The 24,206-nt window shown below is 58.6% G+C and overlaps 3 protein-coding genes across 12 annotated transcripts in view; all 3 read right to left on the reverse strand.

Annotated features, from left to right (window-relative positions):
- Positions 1-233: 233 nt before the first annotated feature.
- LOC110476216 (C-signal) lies at positions 234-2,869 on the reverse strand. Its single transcript, XM_021541022.3, has 6 exons — positions 2,485-2,869; positions 1,974-2,025; positions 1,552-1,739; positions 1,310-1,468; positions 1,082-1,192; positions 234-401 (listed from the first exon to the last, which is right to left on the reverse strand). Exons 1-6 carry the CDS (start codon positions 2,620-2,622, stop codon positions 288-290), a joined length of 762 nt encoding a protein of 253 aa, XP_021396697.2. The 5' UTR covers positions 2,623-2,869; the 3' UTR covers positions 234-287.
- An 82-nt stretch (positions 2,870-2,951) lies between these two features.
- MTSS2 (MTSS I-BAR domain containing 2) lies at positions 2,952-15,525 on the reverse strand. 9 transcript variants are annotated; one of them, XM_021541103.2, is made up of 15 exons: positions 15,390-15,525; positions 11,696-11,757; positions 11,517-11,590; positions 9,719-9,803; positions 9,445-9,536; positions 9,286-9,360; positions 9,023-9,031; positions 8,415-8,572; positions 8,227-8,334; positions 8,060-8,157; positions 7,345-7,471; positions 6,548-6,667; positions 6,153-6,329; positions 5,892-6,057; positions 2,952-5,195 (listed from the first exon to the last, which is right to left on the reverse strand). In XM_021541103.2, exons 1-15 carry the CDS (start codon positions 15,456-15,458, stop codon positions 4,423-4,425), a joined length of 2,193 nt encoding a protein of 730 aa, XP_021396778.2. In that variant the 5' UTR covers positions 15,459-15,525; the 3' UTR covers positions 2,952-4,422. The 9 variants fall into 9 exon arrangements, with proteins under 9 accessions (XP_021396778.2, XP_031361689.2, XP_021396775.2 ...); XM_031505829.2 differs by having other exon boundaries at positions 6,548-6,622; positions 7,345-7,552; XM_021541100.2 differs by having other exon boundaries at positions 7,345-7,552.
- A 1,902-nt stretch (positions 15,526-17,427) lies between these two features.
- The window catches only part of VAC14 (VAC14 component of PIKFYVE complex), a 93,868-nt gene continuing 87,089 nt past the window's right edge, over positions 17,428-24,206 (reverse strand). For both annotated transcript variants that reach the window (XM_077786350.1, XM_077786351.1), the window contains 5 exons: positions 23,211-23,385; positions 22,383-22,501; positions 21,523-21,602; positions 19,810-19,960; positions 17,428-18,305 (listed from right to left, as the gene is read on the reverse strand). In XM_077786350.1, coding sequence (XP_077642476.1) covers positions 18,143-18,305; positions 19,810-19,960; positions 21,523-21,602; positions 22,383-22,501; positions 23,211-23,385 — 688 coding nt within the window. In that variant the 3' untranslated portion in view covers positions 17,428-18,142. The remainder of the gene's footprint in view (positions 18,306-19,809; positions 19,961-21,522; positions 21,603-22,382; positions 22,502-23,210; positions 23,386-24,206) is intronic.

Raw genomic sequence — 24,206 nt, forward strand, 5'->3', positions numbered from 1 at the left:
ATGGTTTATGGCCCTGGAGTGAGGATAGCCAGGGGGTTCTCCTGGCCCCGGGGGATGCCTTAGATTCAGGACCACCCTTGGAGCATCCCTCCTTATGCTTCCCTGGCCCAAATCAGCATCCCAGACCAGGGGGGCAGTGAATCCAACTCCCATCCCCCAACCTGTGCATCCCTGTTTCTATTGCCCTGCCCATCCTGCCCTGCCCCCTCCCTGAATCAGAGTGAGCCTGGAAATGACAATTAATTAACTTTAATTAATTATTTAAGCTCACTGAGCAGATGCTGCTCTCACCAGGGCAGCCTCTGTCCTCTCCAGTCCCAGAAGGTGCCATTGTTGGTGGCTGAGAGCTGGGCCAGCAGCTGCAGGACGCCCCTCACGCTCTCCTCCAGCGTCACCGGGCCCTGTCACACCCAGGGGCAAGGGAAAAAGTGAGCCAGGATTCTCCACCCCAACACCCCCAATCCCACCCATGGTGTGGTGGAATGCCAGCTCCAGCTGGGCTGGTTTGGGAGCAACTGGAGATGCTCCAGCAGCCAAGGGATGTGACTTTGCACAAATTTGAGTGCTGTAAGGATGGGGGTTAATTTCTTCATTCCTAATTAAAAAGTGTCTCGTTTGTCAGCCAGAGCAGGGTAAGGGACAGCCGAGTGCAGGACCGGGGTGCCCTCTGCTGACACACTGTCAGGATGGGAAAGGAAATAAAAAATAGGGAAGAAATTGGATGATTTGGGGGGAGTGCCTGGAATTGTCCCTTTGCAGTGGTGGCACAGCCACTGTGGGACCAAGGGACTGCACAGATGTGGGTGCCCAGGGAAGGGATGTCCATGGTCAAGGGTGCCCAGGGAAGGGATGTTCATGGGAAAAGTATGTCCATGGGAAGAAATGCCTTATGAAGAAGGAATGTGCTCATGGGAAGGGATGTCTGTGGGAAGAAATGCTTCTGGAAAGGACGACCCTGAGAATGGATGTTCATGGGAAGGGGTGGCCTTGGGAAGGGATGCTCCTGGGAAAGGATGCCTCCAGGAATGGATGCCCATGGGACCTTGCTGAGCTAGGAGTCCATGCACCCCCCATCACTCACCATCCCCTGTTCCAAGGGAGGTGTCACATGTCCAGGATCCACAGACACGCAGAGGATCCCGCTGCTCCCGTACTCCAGGGCCAGGCACTTGGTGAGCATGTTCAGAGCAGCCTGGGAGGACAAACTCCCCTCCTTACCATCATGATCTGGCAATGCCAGGGCCGGTGCAGAGGGGAATCCCAGAGGAGATGACCCCCAAATTCCTCCCCATCCTCCCAAGGGCGGTACCTTGCTGCAGCGGTAGCAGATGTCCTGCCTCTCCTCCCAAGCCTCCGCAACCTCGATGGAGCCCAGGATGCTGGAGATGTTGATGATGGCAGCTCTGCTGCAGCTCATCTCACGCTGCCCTTCGGCCTCAGCCGCCTTCTTCAGCAGGGGCAGGAAGGCCTGCAGGGGATGGGATCTCAGGCATCACCATCCTCCTCCTCCCTATTCCCAGTGTTTGGGGCAGGGGTTGCCTGTGTCCTCACCTGGCTGGTCTGCAGGGGCCCGATGGTGTTGGTGGTGTAGACGAGGCTCATGTTCTCTGCTGTCTCGGTGGCCAAGGTGCTGCGGCGCGTGGTGCCGGTGTTGTTAATCAGGAGGTTGAGGCCAGCACTTCCCACCTCTGCCTGCACCTTCCTGACTGCTGCCTTGATGCTGTTGGGGTCTGTCACATCTGCAAGGGGACAGGAGGTTTTGGGGACAGGCTGGTGGCCACGACCCTGGCAAGATGCTGTAGGACATGGCAGGAGGCAACTCCCAGCCACCGAGCATCCTCCTGGTCCCATCAGTGACCTGGTTGAGCTAAGCCAAACTAAGGGACCCACCTGCTTGGTGGCATTTCCTGGAACCACCCACGGCTGCAATTAAATCCTGAGAAGCTTCATCCCTTTCCCGCCCCAGCACTTACCTAGAAGCAGGATCATGACGTTGGGAAAGCCCAAAGCCACCTCGTTAACAGCCTAGGTGGAGAAAAGGGAGGCAGGGGTCACATGGAGAAGCTCATGGAAGTGGAGGGGGGGCTGCACCGTGCCGGGGTGGGAAGAGGGTGGCCCTCATGTCACAGGTTACAACAAGATCCAGGGGGAGCGATTTGGGGCGAGTCGCTGCTCCTCTGCGCCTGGCTGAGCTCAAAGCTCCCTGCAGCAACAGTAACCCCCCCTGCACTCCCCATCATGCACACACCTGCGCCGAGAGATGCAAAATAAATACGTGCATATTTGATACATACATAGATAATATTTAATATATGTATTTTTGGTTTTTATATATATATATACACACACACACATGTATTTTTCCATACCATTCATCGTGCAGGACGCTGATGCTCAGCCTCCCAGTTTCAGGTGGGATAGTGGCATCCCCAGGCGCCCATCCCAGAGCTGACTCTGCCCTCCCCGCGCCGGTGCCCTCCCTACCTTGCCCTGGGGGTCCAGGCAAGCAGCGAAGATGTGCCGAGGTGGGCTGGGCTGCTCCAGCAAACCCTTCAGCAGCCCCAGGCCCAGCCCCCCGTCGCAGCCGGTCAGCAGGACGCTGCCCACGCTGAGCCCCTCCATCCCCGCCGCTCTCCGCAGCCGGTTGTGCTGCCCCGGCGAGATTTGGCAATCGGCCTCGATAATCCGGGAGGTGCCAGGGCTGCGGGTGCTGCTGGGATGGGTGGAGCGGGGGGCACCGCCTGCACCCCCACTTGTGCGGGGGATGGGGCAGCAGGATGCTCTTCTGCAGCCCAGGGTCACCCATCCCCTTGGCCACGGGGTCGTTGCACTCCTCCATAGCCCAAAACCCCCTCAAGCCATGGGAAGCCCAAAGGGGTGATGGTACCTTCTCACCTGTTCCCCATTACTGGGGTGACCCCAGAGAAAATCCATAGCAGCACAGGCAAGGCTATTAATTACAGTACAACCTTTATTAATACTGGAATCTTCACAGTGCATTCGTTACTTGTAGCAGTGACTATGGAAAACGGGGGAGGGGCAGAAAGAGGGGAATTACCACCAGAAAAAAAAAAAATTAAAAGAAAAGACGGAATGAAAGAAAGAGAAAGAAACGTGGCAGAGGGACAGGGAGAGGGGAAGTGGCAGCAGAGGCAGGAACACGATGGGGAAAAATAAATTAAAAAAAAAAAGAAAAGAATAAGGACCAAGTTAACAACAGCACCAGAAAAGTTACTTCAGTTGAAAGACAGGTCAGGTTTTTTTTCCTTCTCCAAAGAATTTTTGTATTCTGTACAAAATAAGAGATCCCCCCCCTCCCTCAAACCCAAACATTTGTCACTTGGCCTCAGCGGTTCTGGGCAGGAGAAGGGGAAAGGGGGAGAACTAAATTGTTATTCCTAAGTGGGAGGGCTGAGGGGCTGCGATGCGACAGACAGCGGGGCGGCGGGGCTATGTACAGCGGGGGCCGGGGGGTTGTGCTTTCCTCCAGCCGCCGGCAGAAAGCTGCTTTGCCTGGGGGGTCTGGGTCAAACCTCCTGTGCCTGCACCCACCTCTGAGCGGACCTGCACGGCGTCCGTGGGTGCGGAGCGAGGGCGTTTGCAGGGAGTCCAAGTGATCCTTGTGGAGGGGGGGCAAAGTGGAGGCTCAGCATCCTCAGTCCCTGCACCCTGGTGTCCCCCAAGACAGAGGGGATTGCAGAGCCTCTACCCCCAGCACCCCCACCCTCTCACGTGTCCCCCACTTCTTCTTCCCCCCCTGCACCCCCTGCCCATTGCTTCTGCCGCCTGGAATGAGGCTGAGCGGTGGCGGCCCCAAGCAGGCAGCTGGGGGGAATGGGGCCAGGGCCCCCACTCCTGGTGCTCCTGGTGCTCCACGGCTGCCACAGACCTGCTGGCACCATCCTCTCCTGCTGCGGCTGGGGCCACCCGCCTGCGCCCGAGGGAAAGGAAACAGAGAGGAGAGGGAAAGCCAGAGAGCAACAAGAAAAGGGAAACAAAGGGAAAGAGGTGAAAAAAGGAAAGGAAAAAAAAGAGAGGAAAAGGGAGGACAAAAAGAGTTAAAAAGAAAGGAAAAGAAAAAGAGGACAAGAAGAGGAAAAGGAGAAAAACGGGAAAATGAAGAAAATAAGAAAAGAGAAGGAAAAGTGACATAGAAGAACAAAAGAAAAATGCCAAAAGAAAAAAAAAAAACAGAAAAAATAGGAAAAAGAAGAGAAGAAAAGCAGAAAGAGGGCCAAAGAGAGAGCACGTGAAGGAGGGATGTAGGGAGAGCGCAAGGCAGGAGACAGAGGGGCAGGAAGCAGGGGCACCAGAGAGGGATGGGGCAGCAGGTGCCGGCGGGTGGGGGCTCCCGGGAGGCGCAGCAGCTGCCCCCGGGGGTCCGTGGGCCACGGCGGGCACGTCCCTGCTGGCCGGGCACCATCACGATATCCGCGGGGCCGACCTGTCATTGGTGACGGTCCTGCGCAGGCGCACCCCGCGCCGGATGGCCACCAGCATGTCTTCGGCCGGGGGGTCCATGGAGGCCGCGGGGGGCGGCGCGGGGGTCTCCTCGCTGGGGCCGGACCCCACGAGGGCGGTGGGGAAGGGGAACTGGCCTTCCCCCAAGGCGTGGGCGCCGGCCACCAGCTCCCCAATCTTCTCCACCAAACTGTGCCGGTTGGCAGCCAACTGTTGGTCCTCCTCTTCCTCAGCGGAGAGGTGCTGGCCGGCCCCGGGGTAGACGGAGATCTCCATGGCACCGCCACCCCAGGCGGTGTTGGGAAGGCTCAGCCGCTTGGGCGAAGCTTTGGCAAAATCCAGGGGGTTCGGAGAGGCATCGTCAGCGTAGAAGACGCACTCTTCACTGCCCACCCGCGTAGGGCCGGCATAGCCAGGGGAGTCGGGCACCGTGGGGGTCTTCACGGGGACGATGGGGGGTCGGATGGGGATGGGGCCAGCATTGGAGAGTGTACGGCGCACCGAGGGCTTGGTGGAGGGCGTGCGGCGGATGGTGGCCACCCCCGGGGTGGTGCCGGCCGGTAGGTTGGTGCCGGTGGGCAGCCCGGCGGTGGAGGCGGGACGCTTGGTCTGGATCATCCGCCGGTAGTTCTGGGCGATGTTGCTGTTGCGTGGGATGGTGGAGGACTTGTCAAAATCACTCTGGGGCTCACACTCCACGTCACCGTTCACCGAGTAGCAGTCGTAGTCGGAGCCTGGGGAGGCAGCAGCACCATCAGTGTGGCTGGGGGAGCAGTGGGTAGCCAAGCTCAACCATGTCATTAAAGCCAGCCTCAGCCACCTCCATCACAGCACAACAACCAAATTCAACTGCCATGATCGTCACGCAACCACTGCTGTCATTGCTGGCACAACATGCTCACCATCAAACACAAACATCGCCACTGGAGGGAAAGCAGAGTCACCCCAGCCATCACACTGAAATCACACCAAACCCAACTCTCACCATCACAACCACCCCAATCACAGCCATCACCACACGATCACAGCCAATCTCCACTGTCACCACCACATGCTCATAACTGGCTCAGCCATCATCATGCCAACATCATGACAGACGTGGTTATTTGATCTCCAACTACCGACTGTTGCCATCACCTAACAGTGCCACCATCTCTACCTGTACTCAACCTCTGTGCAGACACATCACCGCATCACTTGTTACGGCGCTTCCTGGCACAACTGCACCCAGTGAGCCCCAGCTAACACCCAAAAAACCAGGAAAAGCTGTGGTTAGTTGTGGCACCAGCCCCTACACAGTATGACCATAGCCTGATGCTATGACACCCAGGGCACACAAATGTACCCCAGGATCACCAAAACCTCTGTTGTGCCCTTCCCCACTCTAAATGCCATTTCAGGTGGCCCCAGGTAACCCCTGGTGGCAGTACCTTGGGAAGGGATGGTGTCCTCAGAGCAGGAGGGGGTGGTGGTCTGCGTGCTGTAGCCACTGGAGTACTGCAGCGAGTCCCGGCTGCTCTTCTGGTGCTCCAAGCTCAGCCCACGGGTCAAGACCATGGCCAGGTCGCTGGCGGCAGGGGACACCTCCTCCCCATGCTGCTGGGGCAAGGGGCACTATCAGCACCCTGGTTCCTCCTTTGGGAGGCCCCAGGAGCCCCCCACCTCTGTGCCCTCCCTGCTGCAGCTGGTACCTTGGCAGCAATTGTAGCGGGGGACATCCGGGGCCTGGGAGCATCCTCGCCGCCGATGCCCGGGTACCCAGCAGCAGGAGAGCCCAGCTCGGCTTCCCGCAGGTGCTCCACGCGGTCCTTGCGCCGCTGCAGGGTAGGGACCACCGGCTGGTCATAGGGGCTGGCCTTGGACCAGTCCTGCAACGGGCAAGGCATGCGGTTCATGCTGGTGACACGGGGACCAGGAGAGTAGCAGGAGAGGTCTCAAGCTGATGTCCCCCGTGTTAAGCCACGGGTGCTGCTCAGGATGCTCTGCCCCATGCAGGAAGGGAGGGGAGGGGCTGGGGGCTGAACCCCATGGAGTGAGGGGGGAGCCACGTGTGAAATGCAACCCTGGTGGGATGGCAAGGACTAACCGAGGTGGGGGAGCTGCACTCGCTAACTGACTGGCAGGTTTCGGATGCCTCTGAGGACGCCGAGCTGGAGGACTTCTGCTGTGCCGTGACGAGCCGAGAGCCGGAAGGTGAGAGAAGAGGCTGTTAGCAAGCAAAGCCAGAGCCATGACCCCGGTTAGAGCAGCACCCACAGCTCCCTGGCTGAGCAAGGCCCCAGCCCTCCTCCCCTCCGGCGGTGGCTGCAGGATGGCAGGCAGGATGCGACCTTGGAGTCGGGTCAAGAACTGGGATGACGCACTGGCCCAACCCTTCCCCCTTCTCACCCCAAGCCATGCAGAGCCAACAGGTATTTTGGGGAGCGGGGATCTTGCTGGGTTGGTGATGCCAGGTTAGCATGGACAGGCGGGAATGGCAACTCCCTGGGGATCCTGGAGCATCCTTAGCACCGGGGATGGTGCAGCATGAAGGGGAAGCTTTGCTCCATGATGCCTGGTGGGTGACTGGCACAAACTGGGTATTATGGGGCTGCGGTGATTGAGAAACACCCTGTTCTCCTGGCATAGGGAGAGGGATATCTGTACCCCATGCCTGGGGGAATTCATGGATAGGGTTTCTCTGCTATGTGGCCCAGAATGCCCACAGCTATGGCAGGCACCCTCAATATTCCCAATATTTATTTCCCGTGATGCCAACACAGATGGAAATACTTCTGAGGGTGGGTCTCATCACCTCTGCACTGGACCCAGCACCACCCACCCATTCTGTGGAAGAGGAAACTGAGGCATGGAGGCTGGCAGCACTGACCAGCCTCCCTGTACCTGGCTGGTGATGTCCGAGGGCATGGGGGAAGGTGGTTTGGAATAAGCGGCGTCCTGGGAGATGAAGCCGGAGTCGTGGGAGGAGACGCTGGAGAGGCGGGTGGCGGCGGCGGGGGGCTGCGCCAGGCTGCGGTAGCGATAGGTGGAACTGGGTGAGCAGGTCTGAGCCCCGCCGGGCCACGCCACGCCACCCTTGGCACTGCTAACGCTGCTGGGGGGGCGCCGGGGGGACGGGGACACGCCGGCGGGGAGGACAAAGGAAGGAAAAGAGAATTTAAGCCAGAGGTTTGGAGGTGGCAGGAGGATCAGTGCCCTGCCACACATCCCAACCTGGGGAAACTGAGGCATGTAGTCCTCCTGGAGGTGTCCCTTTGCCTCCTGGGGTGGCCCTGTGGCGGGGAACAGGCTGGGGGACATGACAGAGGTGGTATGTTTGCCCCCAGACACCCATGCACAGCACACATTGTCCCCAGATCCTGGAGGATAGGGTATGTGTCCGGCCCCCATCCTGCCCCATAGGTCCACCAGCCCTGCCCAGTGTGCCAAGACCAATTCCTTTATATTAATGGGAGCCACCTGCCCATATGGACATGAGAAGGTGGACATGCACCTTGTGAGCATCCCCAGAGGCCGTAAGCATCATTAACCCATTGAGGTTAATGAAGAGGGCTGGATTTCCTGGCTGTGGTTGGGTGTGGAGCCCACCTTACCATACCTGCACATGCTGGACTTGCGGGAGCTGGAGCTGCTGGGCGAGGATGGCGGCGTCTGGTAGGACCAGCTGTAGTCAGAGCCCTTCAGGTCCTTGATCACCTGCAGGAAAGATGGGGTCTAAGTCCCCTCAGAGATGTTCCCCTGCTCCCCTGGCTCACCCCTACTGACCTGCTCACTGGCGGGGGGCAACTTGTGGGGCTCAGCAGTGAGCACCACCAGGTCCTCGATGATGCCCTGCAGGTGGGTGATCTCTCCCAGCATGGTGAGCTCCCCGTTCTGAGGACAGAGAAGAGAGAGCATCAGCAACCACTGGGCAGAAGGAACCATCCTTGACCCTCCCAGCCCCCAACGCTCACCACCACGGGCTGCAGGAAGGTGATGAAGGTGCAGAAGCGGCCCCGCTCCTCGATGAGGGCTTTGCGGACCGCCTGCTTCTCCGTCTCCTCCAGCAGCAGGTACATGTCATTGACGTCCTGCAGCGCGTTGTCCAGCTGGGGCTGCAGGTCCCCCTTCCCTGCGAGATGGGGCACTGTCAGTCCTGGGCTGCCCTGACACCTTCCCCAGTCTGCTGGTGGTGCCACTGCCAAGCCAAGGCCATTCCTCCAGCTTGGGGACATCACCCCATCCTCACATTCCAGCAGATACCATATGTCTCCCACTGTGCCCATCTCACTGGAAGGTCCAAGAGCACCCTCACCCCACAGCAGCCCTGGGCAGGGGGCTTCTCTGCAACCCCATCCCCATCCCTGGCACTTGGGACCAGAGGACCCCTTGGGCTGCCAAACAGTGATCCTGGCATTGCCTCAGGATACGGGGTGCAGGCTAAGCTAAGCTAAAAGCAGGGTGAGGGTGGGAACAGGGAGCGGATGGACGGACGGACAGACAGACAGAGGCTGGGGAGACGGGGGGGAGTAGATGAGGAAGCAGAGAGGGGGCCGGAGGTGGGGGGCAGCGGTTCACTTACCAAGTAGCTCTACAGGAAGGATGTGGAGGGGAGGGAAGAGAGAAGGAGACAGAGAAAACGTGTGAAAAGAGGCCGAAGGCTGGGGCGCATGCCCCGCCTCCCCGCCACCCCCGGGGCCGTGCCGGCACCTCCCTTTCTACAGGGGGGCAGCAGGACCCCCCTAGTGCCCACCCCCCTTGGCAGTGCCACAGCCGGATACCGGCCCTGGCTGGGGGTGCTGCGGAGGGGCTGGTGGGGGCACCCCCCAGGAGACCCCCTCTCACCTTTGCGAGCCTTTTTCTGGAGCTTGAGGGTGTCAGAGGACTTTTTCTTGATCTCATGCCGTGCTCGCTTGTACTCTGGGGGTGCAGAAGTGCTGTCAGAGGGGCCCCCTGCCCAGCAGCGCAGCCACGCTGCACGGATCCATCCTGTCCCCCTCGTACCTTTCGCATGGTCCTTGTCCAGCTGATTGGCAGTTTTCTTCCAGTCCTCAATCCTGTCCTGCAAAGGGTTTATCAGGCTCTCCATGAGGGCACTGGAGCAGGGAGAGAGAAGCAGAGAGTGTGGGAGAGCGCCAGAGCCAGGGGGGAGCCATTTCCCCATCCCGTGCCCAGCCAACACCCAGCATCCCCTTCTCCAGAGAGGGAATGAGCCTGGCCAGGCCGTGTCACCGACACCCGTGGGTTTGGAGGCAAAGCTGGTGCTGGTGCTGCTTACTTGGTGAACTGCCGGAGCTTGGCCTCGATGCTGCGGTGCCGCATGCACATCCGGGTCAGCGCCGAGCCGATGTCCCTCGTGGCACCTGTGGGGAGCAAAGTGCTGCTGACAAGGGGCAGGGACACCCCCACACCAGTCCCAGCCCTGTTTGTCCAGTGGGAGCAGGTGGCTTGTGACAGGGACGAGGAGCATTGGGATGCACTGGGCACTGGGGACACTTTAGGCAGGGGGTGGCTTGTTTTTTCTCACGATAAATCCACAAAATAAATGAATCATCATCCACTAACTAATACATGAAACACTAAACATTTCTTCTGGAGGCTTTGAAATTAGAACCCGCTCCCATTTTTTCCAGTTTCTCCCAGGTTGTCTGGGGGGGCCAAGGAAGGGAAGCAATGAGGTACCCTGGCTTAGTTCCAGGCAGTCAGCTCTGTCCCACACCTCTAGGCACAATCCCGAGTGGATAAAAAGGGAGCTCAAACTCCTCGGGGGGGATAGGAGGAGCATCTTTTTAGGTGAAACCGCTGTCAGCGCTGGAGCCTAAGGATGGCCACGTGGTGGCAGTGCTGCCGGCAATTCCCACGGAAAACGGCAGTCAAAAATCCTTCGGTGCGAACTAAGGAGTGACATTCAGCCTTTCTCTCCCCTAAAAGCCTCCAAAACCACCTCCCACCCCTTTGCAGGAGTTTTGGATGTCCCTGAGTCCCCCAGTGCTATGGAAATAGGAGAACCCATGAGCCACGGCCTTCTCCTACACTGGAGTAGTCTCCTAATCCAGCTCCTAATGCTCTTATCCCAGCTCTCCTGCTGCTTCTAATCCGATTCTCATGCACTGTGTGCAAGGCCAGCAGCCGGCCCCCACCCAGTGCCTCAGTTTCCCCATGCTGCTGTTCTGCTGCTCACCCTCTCAAAAAGCCCTGCAGGTATAGCAGCACTACAGGGTGACACTGACTCTTGTGGTGCTGGTCCCCAGCTGTCCCCAGCATTGCTCCTGTGCCTCCTCCTTGCTTTGCCTGCCTGGGCTGGCAGGGAGCTGGGGGAGCCCTAATCCCCCTGGTGCAGTGGGCTAGTGGGTTTGGAGGCAAAGCTGATCCTGGCTCAAGCTGCCTCCTCCTCCTCCTCCTCGTGTGGCTCCAGATGGCCTGGATGCCGCCAGTCTGCGAACCAGCCCGGGACCATCTGCTTGGCAGAAGCCAAGCGGTGGGAAGTGGCTCCTCATTGCCAGAGGGCACCCGGAGAGGGTCCAGGGATCCCTCCTCCTCATCCCCAACACTATGGGGCACCCCACATGCAGCCTGGGCTCTTTGGTCACCTCCCTGGTGAGTTAGGGCTTGTCCCCAAAACAGTGAATCTTGGACTCCTGAACCTCCCTCTAGCTAATTCCTCTTCCCTGGAGACCCTCGGAGCAGCCAGGACCTCCCAGGGAACTTCCCAGATGGGTGCCAGGGACAAGGAAGGTGGATTCTGCATCCTGGGGGGCAGAGATGGGTGCAGGAGACCATGAATGTCCCAGCCCCACGAGAAAATGTGGCTAAGCACCCATGGGTGGTGAGAAGCAGCACCCACATGGGTGCCTACCTCCTTCCCCCTCCCCACTCCATCCTTCCAATGCTGCTTCCCAAGGAATGCTCCACCTTGGTGTGGAAACAGGCTGGACATCTCTCTGTGGGTGGTGACGCTGCTTCTTGAATTCCACCCCAGAAATGTGGGCAGGGGACACCCCACAGGGGACACTCACCACCTGCTCCCCTGCCCAGACAAGCCTGGGGATGCCCACCCATAGGAGAGAGGACCCTACCTCGGGTGTTGGTGGCCATGTCAGCCACTTTCTGGAAGGCATCCAGGAAGGCAACTGCGGCCAGCACCGTGGTCCTGAGGCAGAGAGAGCGAGGGGGGAGCTCAGTGGGTGTGGGACATCTGCGATGTGCCAGCGAGGAGGGGGGTCCCCCATGTCCCACCCCCTCTTTGGCCACTCACCTGAGCTGGGAGTGCAGCTTGGTGGCCTTCGAGTTGAAATCCTCCCATATGGGGTAGGAGCTCTGCAAGGAGGAAGGGTGATGGTGAGAGACAGGGACCCTCACCCCCTGCACTGCTCCCCCGACCAGGGCACGTCCCCCTCTCACTGGTGCAGAGAGACAGGGCAGCTCAATAGCTTCTCTGATGGCTAATAGAGGCTGAGCACAACTCTTTTCCCTCCTGATTTTTTCCCTTTCCAGTCTGGCCACACAAACTTATAGACCATGGAGACCTCAGGATTTTGAGTGATCTCTTGCTCATTGAGCGCATGAAATGAAAAATCTTTTAAGACTCTGGCCAGCAGTAGAGGAGACACCCCCAGCACCCACAGCTTCCCCCAAAGCACCAATGGCCAAATCCACCATCACGGAGAGCTCCAGTCCTGCAGATGGGAGCCCCAGTCCTCACCTCCCCTGAGCCCAAGGACTGACCAGGCAGGAAGGGAGGTTGGGGTCCCCAAAGCCCTGAATGGGGCAATTGTGTGGGGACAAGGACAGAGCACAGGTGCTTGGGAGGCCACCCCAGTGCTGTCACAATGAGGCCACCCTGGTGCCATCTGTGCAAGACCATTTCCACTGCCCTTGTGGCGAGGCTATTCCAGGGCTGTCCAGTGAAGTCATCCCAGGGCAGTCCCAGTGCCACCAGCCCACTGAGGCCATCCCAGGGCTGTGCTGCTGCCACCATCCCAGCAAGGCCATCCCAGTGCCACTGTTCCAACAAGGCTGTCTCAGTGCTGGCCCAGTGAAGCCAGTCCCAGTAGACCATGCTGCTGCCATTCCAGTGAGGATTGTCCCAGTAATGCCAGCTGCAGCCAGGCCAGCAAGGCCATCCCGGCGCCATCACAACAAGGCTGATCCTGATCCATGACACAGCCAGGCTATCCCAGTGTCACCATCCCAGCAAGGCCAGTCCATGGTGAGATTATCCTGGTGAGATTAATCCTGGTGCTGTGTTGACAAGGCCATCCCAGTGCCACCCTTGTATGGCCAGTATCGGTGCCATCATTCCAGTGAAGCCATCCAGGTGCCAGCATCCTGGCAAAGCCATTCCAATTGCTGTTCCAGTGAAGCTGCTCCCAGTGCTACTATCCCAGCAAAGCCATTCCAGCAGGGCCAGTCCTGGTGTCATCATCCTGGTAAAGCCATGCTGGTGCTGCTATCCTAGCAAGATCAATCCTGGTCCTGTTGTTCCAGCGACAAAATCCTGGTGCTATCCTGGTGTTGCCATCCAATGGCAGTGACAGGCATCTGTAAACTCCCCTAGGGCAGCCACCGGGCTGGGACATGTACATTGCCACACATCCCCATGGGCACTCTGGCTTGGTGGCAGCTTTGGGGCCAAGGTTTGCACAGAGAGGACATGAGACCAGCCCAGCATTTTCTGGGACCATGAAAGCCCCTATTTCCTCATAAGTCAGCAAAGAAAGGGTTTGAAGGTGCCACTTGACACACCACTTGTGGCAGTGACCCCCTGCTTGTGGGTCCCCAGGGGCTGTCATTGCCAGAGGGCTGGGTCACCATTCCTGGGCCATTGGCTCCGGGCCACCTTCCTCGGCCACCCTGGGCAGGGCAAGTCAGGCTCCTGTGTAGAAGGGAGCAGGTTGTAATGCCCCCAAATCCCTATGATGCCAGGCATGAGGAGGATGGGAAGGAGGACAATGGGCACAAGGACATGCCAAGGTCACTCAGGGACACTGAGCACACGAGCAGAGGCAACAGGAATGAAGCCAGCTTAGGGACTGTCACCAACAAAAAAATTCTCCCCACCACAGGACAAGGGGTGCCGAAATAGCCACCCACCACCAAAATAAGGTCCCTTTGCCCTGTGACCAGCACAGGAGTCCCAGCCATAGGACCATGAGCACATCACTGCCCTTCAATGCCAGCAGTTCTTCAAGCAGAGTTACTTGTCCCCCGGTGCCTGTGCCAGGACACCCACATGGCTGGGAGATGGGGACAGCACACCCTCATGTGCCGTTGGCACTCGGCCGGGGCTGTGCAGGACATGAGCTGAGGCCCAGCTGTAGTGTGGTGGGGTTTTCCTTCTTTTTCATAATTTTTCTTTAATCTTTCCTACCTTCAAATGGCATGAAACTGACTCCAGCTCGGTCTCCTCTGGTGAGGGGTTCCCAGTCCAACCACATCCGGATGGTGCTGGGCATGTCACTGGGAGGTGACAGCTTTGGGCTGGCTTATCCCCTCTGAAGCCTCAGCAGGAGAATGTGGAAACTGAGGCAGGGGCTGCTCCCACCTCCCCCCCGGGAGTGTAGGACTCAGCCAGACTGCCTGGAGAGGGTGGCTGGGGTGAAGGTGTTTGGAGGAGGGAGCTGATCACTCCAGCACCCGTTTCGCACCAGCCCTGAATTCCACTGCCCTGGGGAGAGTTGGGATTTTCTCCCTGGAGCTTTTCTCCCAGCCCTGAGCCAGAGTCCGGCTGTAGAGCCACCACTGCCCCTTGAAGGGGTTAATCTCCTTCCCAGCAAGGCTTTTATTTTTTTTTTATCCCCCCTCCCCTGCTTTGGCAATGACAGCATTGTCTGGACGGGTCTGCAGCATGAAGAGAGGAAGAGGAGGAGAAGGAGGAGGAAGAGAGCGTTTGCCTCCCAAAAATGACTAGGGCTAAACCCCAGCGCTCGAGCTGGCTGTGGGAATTTCGGTCCCCCAAGATGAAACATGGCTGGTCCCATCCTCCCTACTCAGTCCCTAGTCAGAAATGCCCCCCAGCATTTTAAATTTATTTTTTTGAAATGAAAACAAACAAAAAGGTTTTTTTAAACATGGCCCCATCCTGCTCCCGGGGAGGGTGGAGGCAATATCCTCTTCCCGGGTTAGGAAATGGGATCAAGGAGCTAGGAGACCTTTTTGTTCCACTGGTGTCAGCCCCACTGAGTCTGGCAGAAATCCAGGCTGGGCATGGGGCAGGGATAACATGATGCCTGAAATGGGGGGCAATGCCCAGTGGTACCTGGTGAGGGGCAGTGATGCCTGGTCTGTGTCACCCGACAAGGGGCTCGGGCACCTGGGGACGGACACAGGGCTGATATGGAGCCAGGATCCCTGCTACGGGCTCCAATGCCCAATGCAGGGCCCTGCTGCATATTATGGGGTTGATGCAGGGCTCTGGCACCCAGTGCCATGCTCTTACACCCGGTGTGAGAGCTTGATGCCCGACACGGTGCTCTGATACCCAGTGAAGGATAACAGGGCAGATATAGGGCTGCAACACCCCAAATGGGGCTCCGATAGCCAGTGAGGGATCTGGGGATGCTGTGGGGCTGCAATCCCCAGTATGGAGCTCCAATATCCAGCGCTGGATATAGAGATGATGGGGGACTGCGATCTCCAGGGCTCCGATGCCCAGCAGAGTTCCGATGCCCAGTAAGGGGCTGATGTGGGGCTCTGGCAACCCGTGCCGGGCTCTGACAGCCTTTGTGGGACCCCGACACCCGTTGTGGGGCTGATGTTCGTGCTCCGATAGCCGATGCGGGGTTCCAATCCCCATCTCGCGGCTGGGCAGCAGTCTGGGTACCCACCGCGGGACGGGCACCGGCGGCACCGCGGGGGCTGCCTGGGGAAGCCGGGTGATGGGGGGATGGTGCGGGGGGAGCGCTGTCACGACAGCAAAACCGGGGCGCGGCGCGGGGGGGATCCCCTACCTTCATGTCGTTGATGATGGCTTGGAAGAGGCCGCCAAGGGCTCCGCACTCCTTCTCCGCCGTCTCCATCGCGGCGCTGCGGCAGCCCGGGGCGGGCGGCGCCGCCGGGGGAGGCCGCGGCGGCGGGCCAGGCTCAGCGGCGGCGGGGGGCGGGCGGCGCCCGGGCGGCGGCGGGGGGGGCACAGCGGCGGAGCGGCGGCGGAGCCGGGCGGGGCATCGCCCCCTGCCTTCCCTCCCTCCCTCGCCCCCCGCGGGTGCTGCGCGGACCCGCCGCCCCCTGGCAGCGGCGCGGAGCGGGGCGCGGAGCGGAGCCCGGAGCGGAGCGGGGCGCGGAGCGGAGCCCGGAGCGGAGCGGAGCGCGGAGGGGGGCACGGCGCGGAGCGGGGCGCGGGGAGCCCGGCCCGGGGCGGTGGCGGGGCGGGGCGGGGCGGGCGCTGCGCGGCACATGCGCCGCCCGCCGCGGGGCCGGGGGCTGCGGGCGGCGGGGGGGATGATCGGGGTCAGCCCCAGGGATGCTCCGGGAGCCGCTGCGGGCTACCCGGAGGACGCGCAGGGATGACGGATCGGGGGGCAGCCCCGTGGATGCTCTTGGGGGTAGGGTCGGGGAGCAGCACCGCGTGCCCCGGGACTACAGCGGAGGGAGACCCGAGGGATGCCTGGAGATGTGGCACTGGTGGAGGGGAGCATCGGGGTTTGCTCCCGTGGCGGCATAGGAACCCCCAGGGATTATCTTGGGTGCTGGGTGAGGGGCAGGAAAGCCCCAGGGAGCATGTGAAGACACTGCACTTGGAGATGACATGGGATGCCCCGGGGCATTCCCAGATCTCTGGAAGCACCGGGGGGGGGGGGGAGGGGGGGGAGAATTGCCTCTCCCCAAAGGGTGTTTGACCCCCATTGCCTTCCTGACCCTCCGAGATGTGCTGTCCCTCTACAGTAGTTACGTGACAGCTCTGAAATGTGTCCGTGCACTCGATTATCAGGGAGCCTTGGGAAATGCATGGCCTGCCAGCAAACAAACCCTTCCCACAGCCATCCCGAAGCCCCAGCCCCAGCCTCCTGGGATCTGAGGGTGCCAGGCTGAGCCCCGACAAACCTCCCTACCCCTCCTAGTGCAATGACACTTAGTTGGGCCAAGAGTTTCAGCCTGAGCCACCTATTCCCCCTCCTGCCAGAAAAGTAGTCTTGATCCCATGCTGATGATGCCCACGCTGCTCTGGACGGTGTTGGTCAAGAGCCACCCATAAGGAAACAATTACGGCTCAGCACTCCAGCAGCTGGCTGGAATTTCTCTCCATAAACCCAGTCCCTCAGTGTGGAAAGAGGCTGTTGAGGAGCAGTGAGCTCAGCAGGAGTGAGGCAGAGCCCACCCTGGTCCACACTGACAATGACACAGGGGTCCAGCAACAGGTACCCCCCAGCACCCTGAGACACCAGCCGGCTTGAGAAGTTGCTGTTCACACATCCTCAAGGGCTGGCTGTTAAAATTAACCCGCCGTGACTGGGTCTGGAAAGCCCTTTCCCGGGAATGACAGGAATGTCTTTATCCTGGCCAAAGCGCCGGTATGGGGCTGTTTGGGGAACCCACTGCCAGAGACAGTCTTCCCTGTAAACAGGCCAGAGGCCATAAAAACTCCACAAATTCCTCCAACCACCCTTTTCCTGGAATCAAGCGAGTGCCTAAAACATGCAGGGGATGCAATGGTGTCCCCCGAAACTGCAGCAGCCTGGCACATGCCGGGGTCCCTCGGTGCCACAGGACAGGATGAAGGCAGCACCAGCAGCTGCTCAGGGCCAGGAAAATGCCTGTCACTGTGCAGTGGTTTCATGACCGTGGCCTGGAAGAATTTCAGTGGCGTTTTTTTCCTGCTGGGAAGAAGAGCAGGCGGAGAAGTTCTTCTTGCTGGCGAGCCAACGTGGCAGGGCTGGGCCAGCCCAGGGCACGCGGTCAAGCAAGATGCTCCATGCCATCCCCTGCCCTTGCTGTGTTTTTGGCTCCACTTGGGAACAAAACTATGATGGGAAGCCCAGCAACAAGGAATGGGCTGTTCTGCATTGCTTGTTTATTTTATCATGGGGAGCTTAATGAAGGAACAAGGAATGGAGTCTGGGGTTAGGTCCACTGCTCCCCGTGTCCCCTGGTGCCGGCTGGGAGTGGAAGCTGTGCAGTTGTCCCTGCCAAGAGCCGGGGACTCAGAGAGGATGTGTGAATGCAGGGAGGGGGCCAAGTGTCAGGCACGGGAGCGTCTCCCCGAGTGACATGCCACCTCCAGCAGGGCCTCGGAAGCAGAGGGTGGAAGTCAGGGTGGTGAGAGGTGGCTGGCAGCCCCACGTGCTTGCTTTCCAGGGCGGAAGGCCAGGGGTTGCTCCCGTCTTCCCTTCCCCTCCTCCTCCGGTGCTGCTGGCAGCAGGCTGGGCGCTCAGCTGACAGTCACAGGGAAGGCATTAGCAAAGCAAAGGGGAGTTCCCTCGCCCCATTGCAAGAGAAGACGAGGTGCTTTACCCTGGCCCTCTCCTCGGGCAACCCTTCCCCATGTCCCCCCAACACCCACAGGAAAAGCTGGGCACAGCCTGAGGGTCCCTCCTCATCCATACACACAGTGGGGGGGAAAACCAGCCCTGTGTTGAGCGCTAGCCCATCTCCATTAAACCCACCAGATCCTCCGGTGGCCAGCAACCGGTGTGCCCTGTTCCCTGGTCTGTGTCCCTGGTCCCTGCCCCAGCAACTGTGCACACCCGCGGGGCTGCAGGGGCGCTCAGAGGACCACCCGCCGGTCCAGCTGCTCTGCCCGCCCGGCTCGCTGGTGCCTTGCTTCCAGGTGCTTGTTTTGGACCTTCTCAAAGTGCTGCAGCAGCTCTGTGTAGTCGATGTTAGAGGCTGCTGTTCTCTTGAAGCTGGTGCTGGGCTTGGTGTTGTCCCTGCACAGTGGGAAGAGAGAGTGAGGGTGGGAAGGGGATGGGGATGTTTGGTGTTGTGAGCATCCAGCACTGGCAGCACCAGAACCACATCCTGAAGAAGCTGAGCTCAGCAAATCCTAGTCATGCTGGTGCTTCATAAAATACCCCCAAAGACATATTTTCTTTCTCTAAAGCTGTGAGATAGAGCCCAAGAGGTCCTGGGACAAGGAGGAGACAAGGGACATCTGCATCTTGGCCCTTTGGGAGGTTTAATTCCTCTGACACATACTCCTCTCTATCCCAACCCAGTGCAGTCAAAAGCAGTAAGATAAGGATGACAGGGCCATATGCCTCAGTTTCCATGTCTGCTTCTTTGAGCGAGCAAAAAACATCCAGTGGCAGCAGGGACATTCCTCAGGGATGAGCACCCATGGTGGGAGCCTCCAAATGCAGGCTCCCTAGCCATGGAACTCGCCCTGTGCTGTCCCCCATGCAAGGAAGGAGCAGACACCAGCCATAGGATGCCCATGGGAAGATGGCAGGCAGCTCTGGTGGCCCTGGTATGTCCCTGGGGAGGGGGCAGCTGGGACTGGCCGGTTATGAAAGCCGGCTTCGGCGTTTGAAGGAATGTAGGTCAGAGTTAATCAGATGCTCAGGCTGTCTGACAGCTCGAAAAACCCCCACTGCCAGGGTTAGTGGGGAGAAAAAAGGAGGGAGAAGCACATGCAGCCCCCTCTCCGCCCCCCCAATTAAATATCAGTGCTGGGTTGTGGGTAGGAGCTCAGTGCCGGAGGCCATGAGGGATAAAAGCCATCCCAGGGAAGCAGTTAAAAGCCAAGGAGCGACAACAGCAGCAGGGGGTTAATTCAGAAACCTGCCCATCTTGGGAGCTCTTTTTGTTCCCAGAGCTGCACCAAGGCAGAGTCAGCTTTATCATCAACCCCCCCCACTACTCATTAGCCAAGGGTTGGAAAGCAAATCCCACTGGCAGCACCCCTGGGCAGGGAGCACGCGGATCTCAGCTGGTCCCCAGGGAGATGCTGCCATTGCACATGTCACGGATCCCCAAAGGCCAGGAGTGGGAATGGAGCAGTCATCCGGAGGCATTAGCAGGGTGCCAGGCTCCTTTTGGGTGCTGTGAAGGCTGTCCAGGCTGCAGGGGGGATGCTTTGGGAGCCCCCCCCAGCTGCTGGAGTCTTTCTCCATAAACCTCCTTCCCAGCTCTGCTCGTTTCCATAGCGACCCCACAAGTGAAATTTTCCATCCCGGATGCCAAATGCCTGTGGATGAGGCACAGCCCTCCCAGGGTTACCAAATATAGACACAAAAAACCCCCCCTGGCCAACACTCCCGGCCATGGGGACAAGGAGCAGCCACGGCCGCAGTGGAGCTGGGGGTGTGAAAGCCAGAGCATGGGGCTGAGCTTGGGACTGGGGCTGAGCCTGGAATGGCAGGGATGCTCAGCTGTGGGGGAACAGCTGATCCAGCCCCGATGCTGATGCTGGTCTGTCCCCCCAGCACTTACGTGGTCTGCATGAGCTCTGGGTTGGGCACGCACTGGAGGCGATGGGAGAGCAGCTGGAAGGCGCTGCTCTGGGGCAGCAGCATCAGCAGGCCATAGAGAGCCTTGATCAGGTAGGGGTTGTTCTTCACATCCAGCAGCTGCAGGCGGAGATCTCGAAGAGGACAGAAGAGGATGGGAAGGCAGGGAAAATGCATTTATTCTCAGCTGCAATAGCAGGTTCCTCCCACCCCCTCTGACAGCCTAAGCCTCTGCCAGCCAGCCCAAGGGGCACTTGATGGCACTCCTCTCCCCTTTCATTAACCCATCCATCTTGGTGTCCCATGGTGCCCAGAAATCCCTCGCCTTGACACAGCCTCCTTGGGGCAACTCCCCAGTCTGCCACTCCTGATACCACTCACCCCTGTCCATGCTGTCTGCCTCAGAACACACATGCAACACGGGATTGCTCCTCAGCCTCCCCAGATTTAGCAGAAACACCCACCCTGGAGCATCACATCCAGAGGGCTGGGTGACACCTTCCTGGGGACTCTCTGGAGCAGAAGGAATCCCCTCTGCTTGGCTCTGAAGGTTACATGTGCTGGGCCTCAATTCTGCTCAGTAGAGGCAAAACCATCCTCTGGCTCCATCCCTCACTGTGGTCATGGCAGAAGAGTCTTCTGGAGCCATAAATACAACTGAAGGTGCAGCCCACAAGACAGGGCAAGGTCCATGTCTCAGCATCTCAACTCCTGGTTGTCACTTGTACTTCTCCCCGTGAAGGGAGCCATCACCATGGATGCCACTTTATGGGGGACATTTCTATCCCCTACCCTGAGATGGGTGGACTAAGGTGAGTGGGCTAAGGAATCCTCAATGAATAATTTTGGGGCATGCAAAACCACCACAGACACATGGGTGCCTCACAGATTGGGACAGTCATCCTGGGGATATGGGACAGGGTCTACAGGAGGGAGCATGACTGAGGGTCTCTACTGTCCAGCTGCTCTAAACCTCTTCCCTTAAATATTGCCCAGTATCACTGTGGACCAATACAGGTGCCCCACAAAGTCTTTTCCAGGACATTTCCCAACAACCTCAGTGCCCTGTTACACCTTCAATGAAAAGCGCAGGGGCAGCAAATTGACATAATGAGAAATTTTCCCAAGCAACAGGTCATCCTGCCACCTCCCCTGCCACCATCCTGGCTCCCAGTGTCACACCCCTGAGCCCCTGGTCAGGCACTGCTGCATTACCCAGTGGGGGACCTACATTGCTGGATGCTGAAGAAAACATCAGCTAGATATTTAGAGCTTAACTCTTCATTTCTAGAAAAAAACCCCTTTTTTCTTGCTAAGGGCCCCAGCAGCACCCACAATACCATCCTGTGCATCTGAAGGTGGCACAGAAGGTTCCTCCAACTGATGGCCTCCTCGTGCATCCCTGGAGATGCTCAGTGTGATCCAGGCCTTCTCTCTCCATCCCTTCCCCCATCTCTTTTGTTGGATGCCAGTGCCGCTCGCTCCCTTAACCTATATCTGGGGGGCAAGGCTGCCCCCCCGTGCTGCCAGTGTGCCCTTTTCCCGGCGGGCAGCTCCAGCACTGGGCAAACCTCCCGGCAAGAAGTCTCATAACTTCTGCTCTATTTATTCATGCGGCGGCTGCCGCCTGCGATGGAGGCGCGGGGAGGGGGAGCACCGCGCGCTGCCCCGTCCCCACCTGGGCTTTCCTCCTTACATGTGAATATGGGGCACTCGATGAGCTGCACCAGCTTGTCCACCTCAGTGAGGAAATCCACGGTGACCTCCAGATCCCCGCTGGAGGTGGCTGTTAAGGATGTTGCCTCGGAAAAAGGTGGCCGGGCAGCAGCAGATGGCTCACGAGGGCAATGCCCGGTGCAGACCATGGCTTTGCCAGAGCCTCCCTGAATCCACAGCTCCTGTGGGATGCGAGCGGGCAGGGAACAGGCAGGGCTGTAGGGTGGCCAAGGGATGACAGAGGGAGACAGACAACCAGGCAGGTATAGGGGAAGAGGCAAGCTGGCCTGAGAACAGGCAGGATGAGTGTTCAGGGGAGGATGCTTGCTTTTACCCTCCTGGCCCACGGGAATGGCGCATTTCCCAGAAGGAATGCCGGTGTGCACTGGGAAGGGAACTTGAGCATCTTATTGAGCTTCTCGGTTTGGAAAACTACTCAGAGAGGCCTGGGGTTTGCTGGCACATGAAAATAATCATTCTGCTGCAGACAGATGGTGAGCTCACAGGGGATTGTGCCGTGCTGGGCACTGCCTGCTCCTCACCAGGCCAGGAGGCCAAAGCCTTCATCTTCCTGGGAGGAAGGGGATGTTGAGGAGCCTCCCCTCCTGGGCAGGGGAAGGTCAAGGCTCAGTCAGTGCACGCCTTCCTCTCTTTTCACCACAAAAAAAGGGATGACACCAGGGGAAAAGAGCTGGCACATACCCAGCACAGGCTGCCCTGCCCCAGTAATGATGGGCTGCAGGCAGGAGGCTGGGCTGGCCTGCAGGGTGACCTTGGTTGCCACAGAGGGACTAAAGGCCAGCTCAAGCCCCACCCTGGCAGAAAATCCCCAAAGGATACAATTTCTGGATGAGGTCATAGGCATGCTTATAGTTCTGGGTAAGGAAGCAGAGGGACACGGTTGTCACAGGGTTGTGACACCAGGACCGGTACAAGCAGCAGAAGAGGTTACGGCTTTCCTGGGGAAAGAGAACCATTGGGGTTTGGTCACCACTGGAAGCATGGAGAGCCCCAGATACCCAACACCAACCCACCAGGCTGGCAAAACACCAAACCACAAAGGGACGTTTCTGGACCCACCAAGTCCACCTGGCACTAGCATGAGCCTCAGCCTCAGGAGATGGAAACCAGGTGGGCTTTGGGGAGACAGCATGATGAGGGGGCCCTCAGGGCTGCTGAGTCCACCACAGGATGAGGGGCTGGAGGACAATGTTTTCCCACCCAAGGGGACACCCCTACATCACTGGTTTTCAGCAGGAGAAGGAGGAGGATAAATCTTCCTTCTCTCCTTCCTTGGATGTCACTGGTGCTGGTGGCAGCTGCTCAGCAAATCCTGGGAGGGACAGTTGAGGGACTGCAGGACTCTCCTCCTGCTGTCACCTGTCCCACAGCCCATGGGGGCAGACGGAGGGAGGCAGCAGCTGCCTGAGGGCTCAGTAAGCCATTCCCATTCCAGGGAGAAAAGCAAGAGGTGGACAGAGTTGGGCACATCCTCCAAGGCCATCCTCAGCTCCTGAAGGGTGGATGAATAAATAGGCTGTCTGAGCTCCAACCCTGGGACCTAACAGGCAGGGACTGAGCAGCAAGACACATTCCCAGGTGGCTGCCAGGTCCCCACTACCCTCATTATGTCCCTCCAGCTGCTCAGCCTGTTCCTGCTGCCCATACCGGGGTCTTCAGGTCCTTCAGTTGGTTTCTCAGCTGGAAGAGCTCAGAGGACGTCAGCAGGATGGTATTGAGGGTGTGGACCATGGTAGAGGCGAATTTGAGGTCCTCCTCCCTAAGCAGTATGTCTGCCATGGAGTGAAAGATGTTCTCTGCATTCAGAAGTAGACAAAGCTGCCTGTGTATCACAGAGGAGAGAAACCAGGGGGGAAGGATGGTTAGTGAGAATGATCAAAACTCTGATGTGAACCAACTTCTCCAGAGAGGACCAGGGAGGAGATCTGGGTGCACCAGAGGTTGGGTGAGAATGATGGCACCAGAAGGGAGATGCTGTGGGGCAATACCAGGCTCTGCATGTGGAGGATGCAGTTATTCACACCAGGACAAGAACAAAAATCTATAGCTGGGGTAAGACATGCCCCTGGTCATGGGACCAGAGGCACCCGCTACTATGGCTCGTGCCACCTCAAGCCTTCCCATGACCTCTCTCAGGAGGTTTCAGTGTCACTTTCCAGCCTGACCAGTGTAGTGAGTGTGCAGCAGCACCTTTGAAGATGGCATGTGATGGTCTAGTCAGACCAGTAACCCAGTCACACTGGGGAACATCCCAGTGAGTGTGGTCAGTGGGGCGAAACAATTCCTCCTGGCATTGTGCAACCCAGCAGTCTTGGAGCCAGAGGCTGCTCTTTGAACTCCTCCATGCTCAGCTGCCATGAGATTTGGTGCTGAGTGGCTCTGGAGATCCAGCTGGTGAAGCTGGAAGATGTCTCTGTTCCACTGGATATCCTGCCAGCAGTGCTTTCCCCAGAACAGTGTAACCAGCACTGTGGCCCACGCTGATCCGCCTGGCTGGGTCACAGCAGGAATGTCCTACTTAACAAACCTTGAGGCATTCCCAAGATTTTCAACATTTTTTTAGTCCACAAACAAAAAAATAAAACCATCAGAATTTTTTTTCTCCCACATTTGTTTGGATTTCGGGATTTCCTGTTTTTCTCC

This window comes from Lonchura striata, chromosome 13 (assembly GCF_046129695.1).
Source record: "Lonchura striata isolate bLonStr1 chromosome 13, bLonStr1.mat, whole genome shotgun sequence".
In the NCBI taxonomy this organism is placed as follows: Eukaryota; Metazoa; Chordata; class Aves; order Passeriformes; family Estrildidae; genus Lonchura; species Lonchura striata.

Coding starts and splice junctions, on each gene's coding strand:
- LOC110476216 (XM_021541022.3), bottom strand. CDS start 2,622: ATGGAGGGGCTCAGCGTGGGCAGCGTCCTGCTGACCGGCTGCGACGGG. Junction 1,193..1,309: donor TCTGCTACCGCTGCAGCAAG/GTACCGCCCTTG, acceptor TTGTCCTCCCAG/GCTGCTCTGAACATGCTCAC. Junction 402..1,081: donor CTCCCTTGGAACAGGGGATG/GTGAGTGATGGG, acceptor TGGGTGTGACAG/GGCCCGGTGACGCTGGAGGA.
- MTSS2 (XM_021541099.2), bottom strand. CDS start 15,458: ATGGAGACGGCGGAGAAGGAGTGCGGAGCCCTTGGCGGCCTCTTCCAA. Junction 9,537..9,718: donor AAGCTCCGGCAGTTCACCAA/GTAAGCAGCACC, acceptor TCCCTGCTCCAG/TGCCCTCATGGAGAGCCTGA. Junction 6,058..6,152: donor CCGCTACAATTGCTGCCAAG/GTACCAGCTGCA, acceptor TTGCCCCAGCAG/CATGGGGAGGAGGTGTCCCC.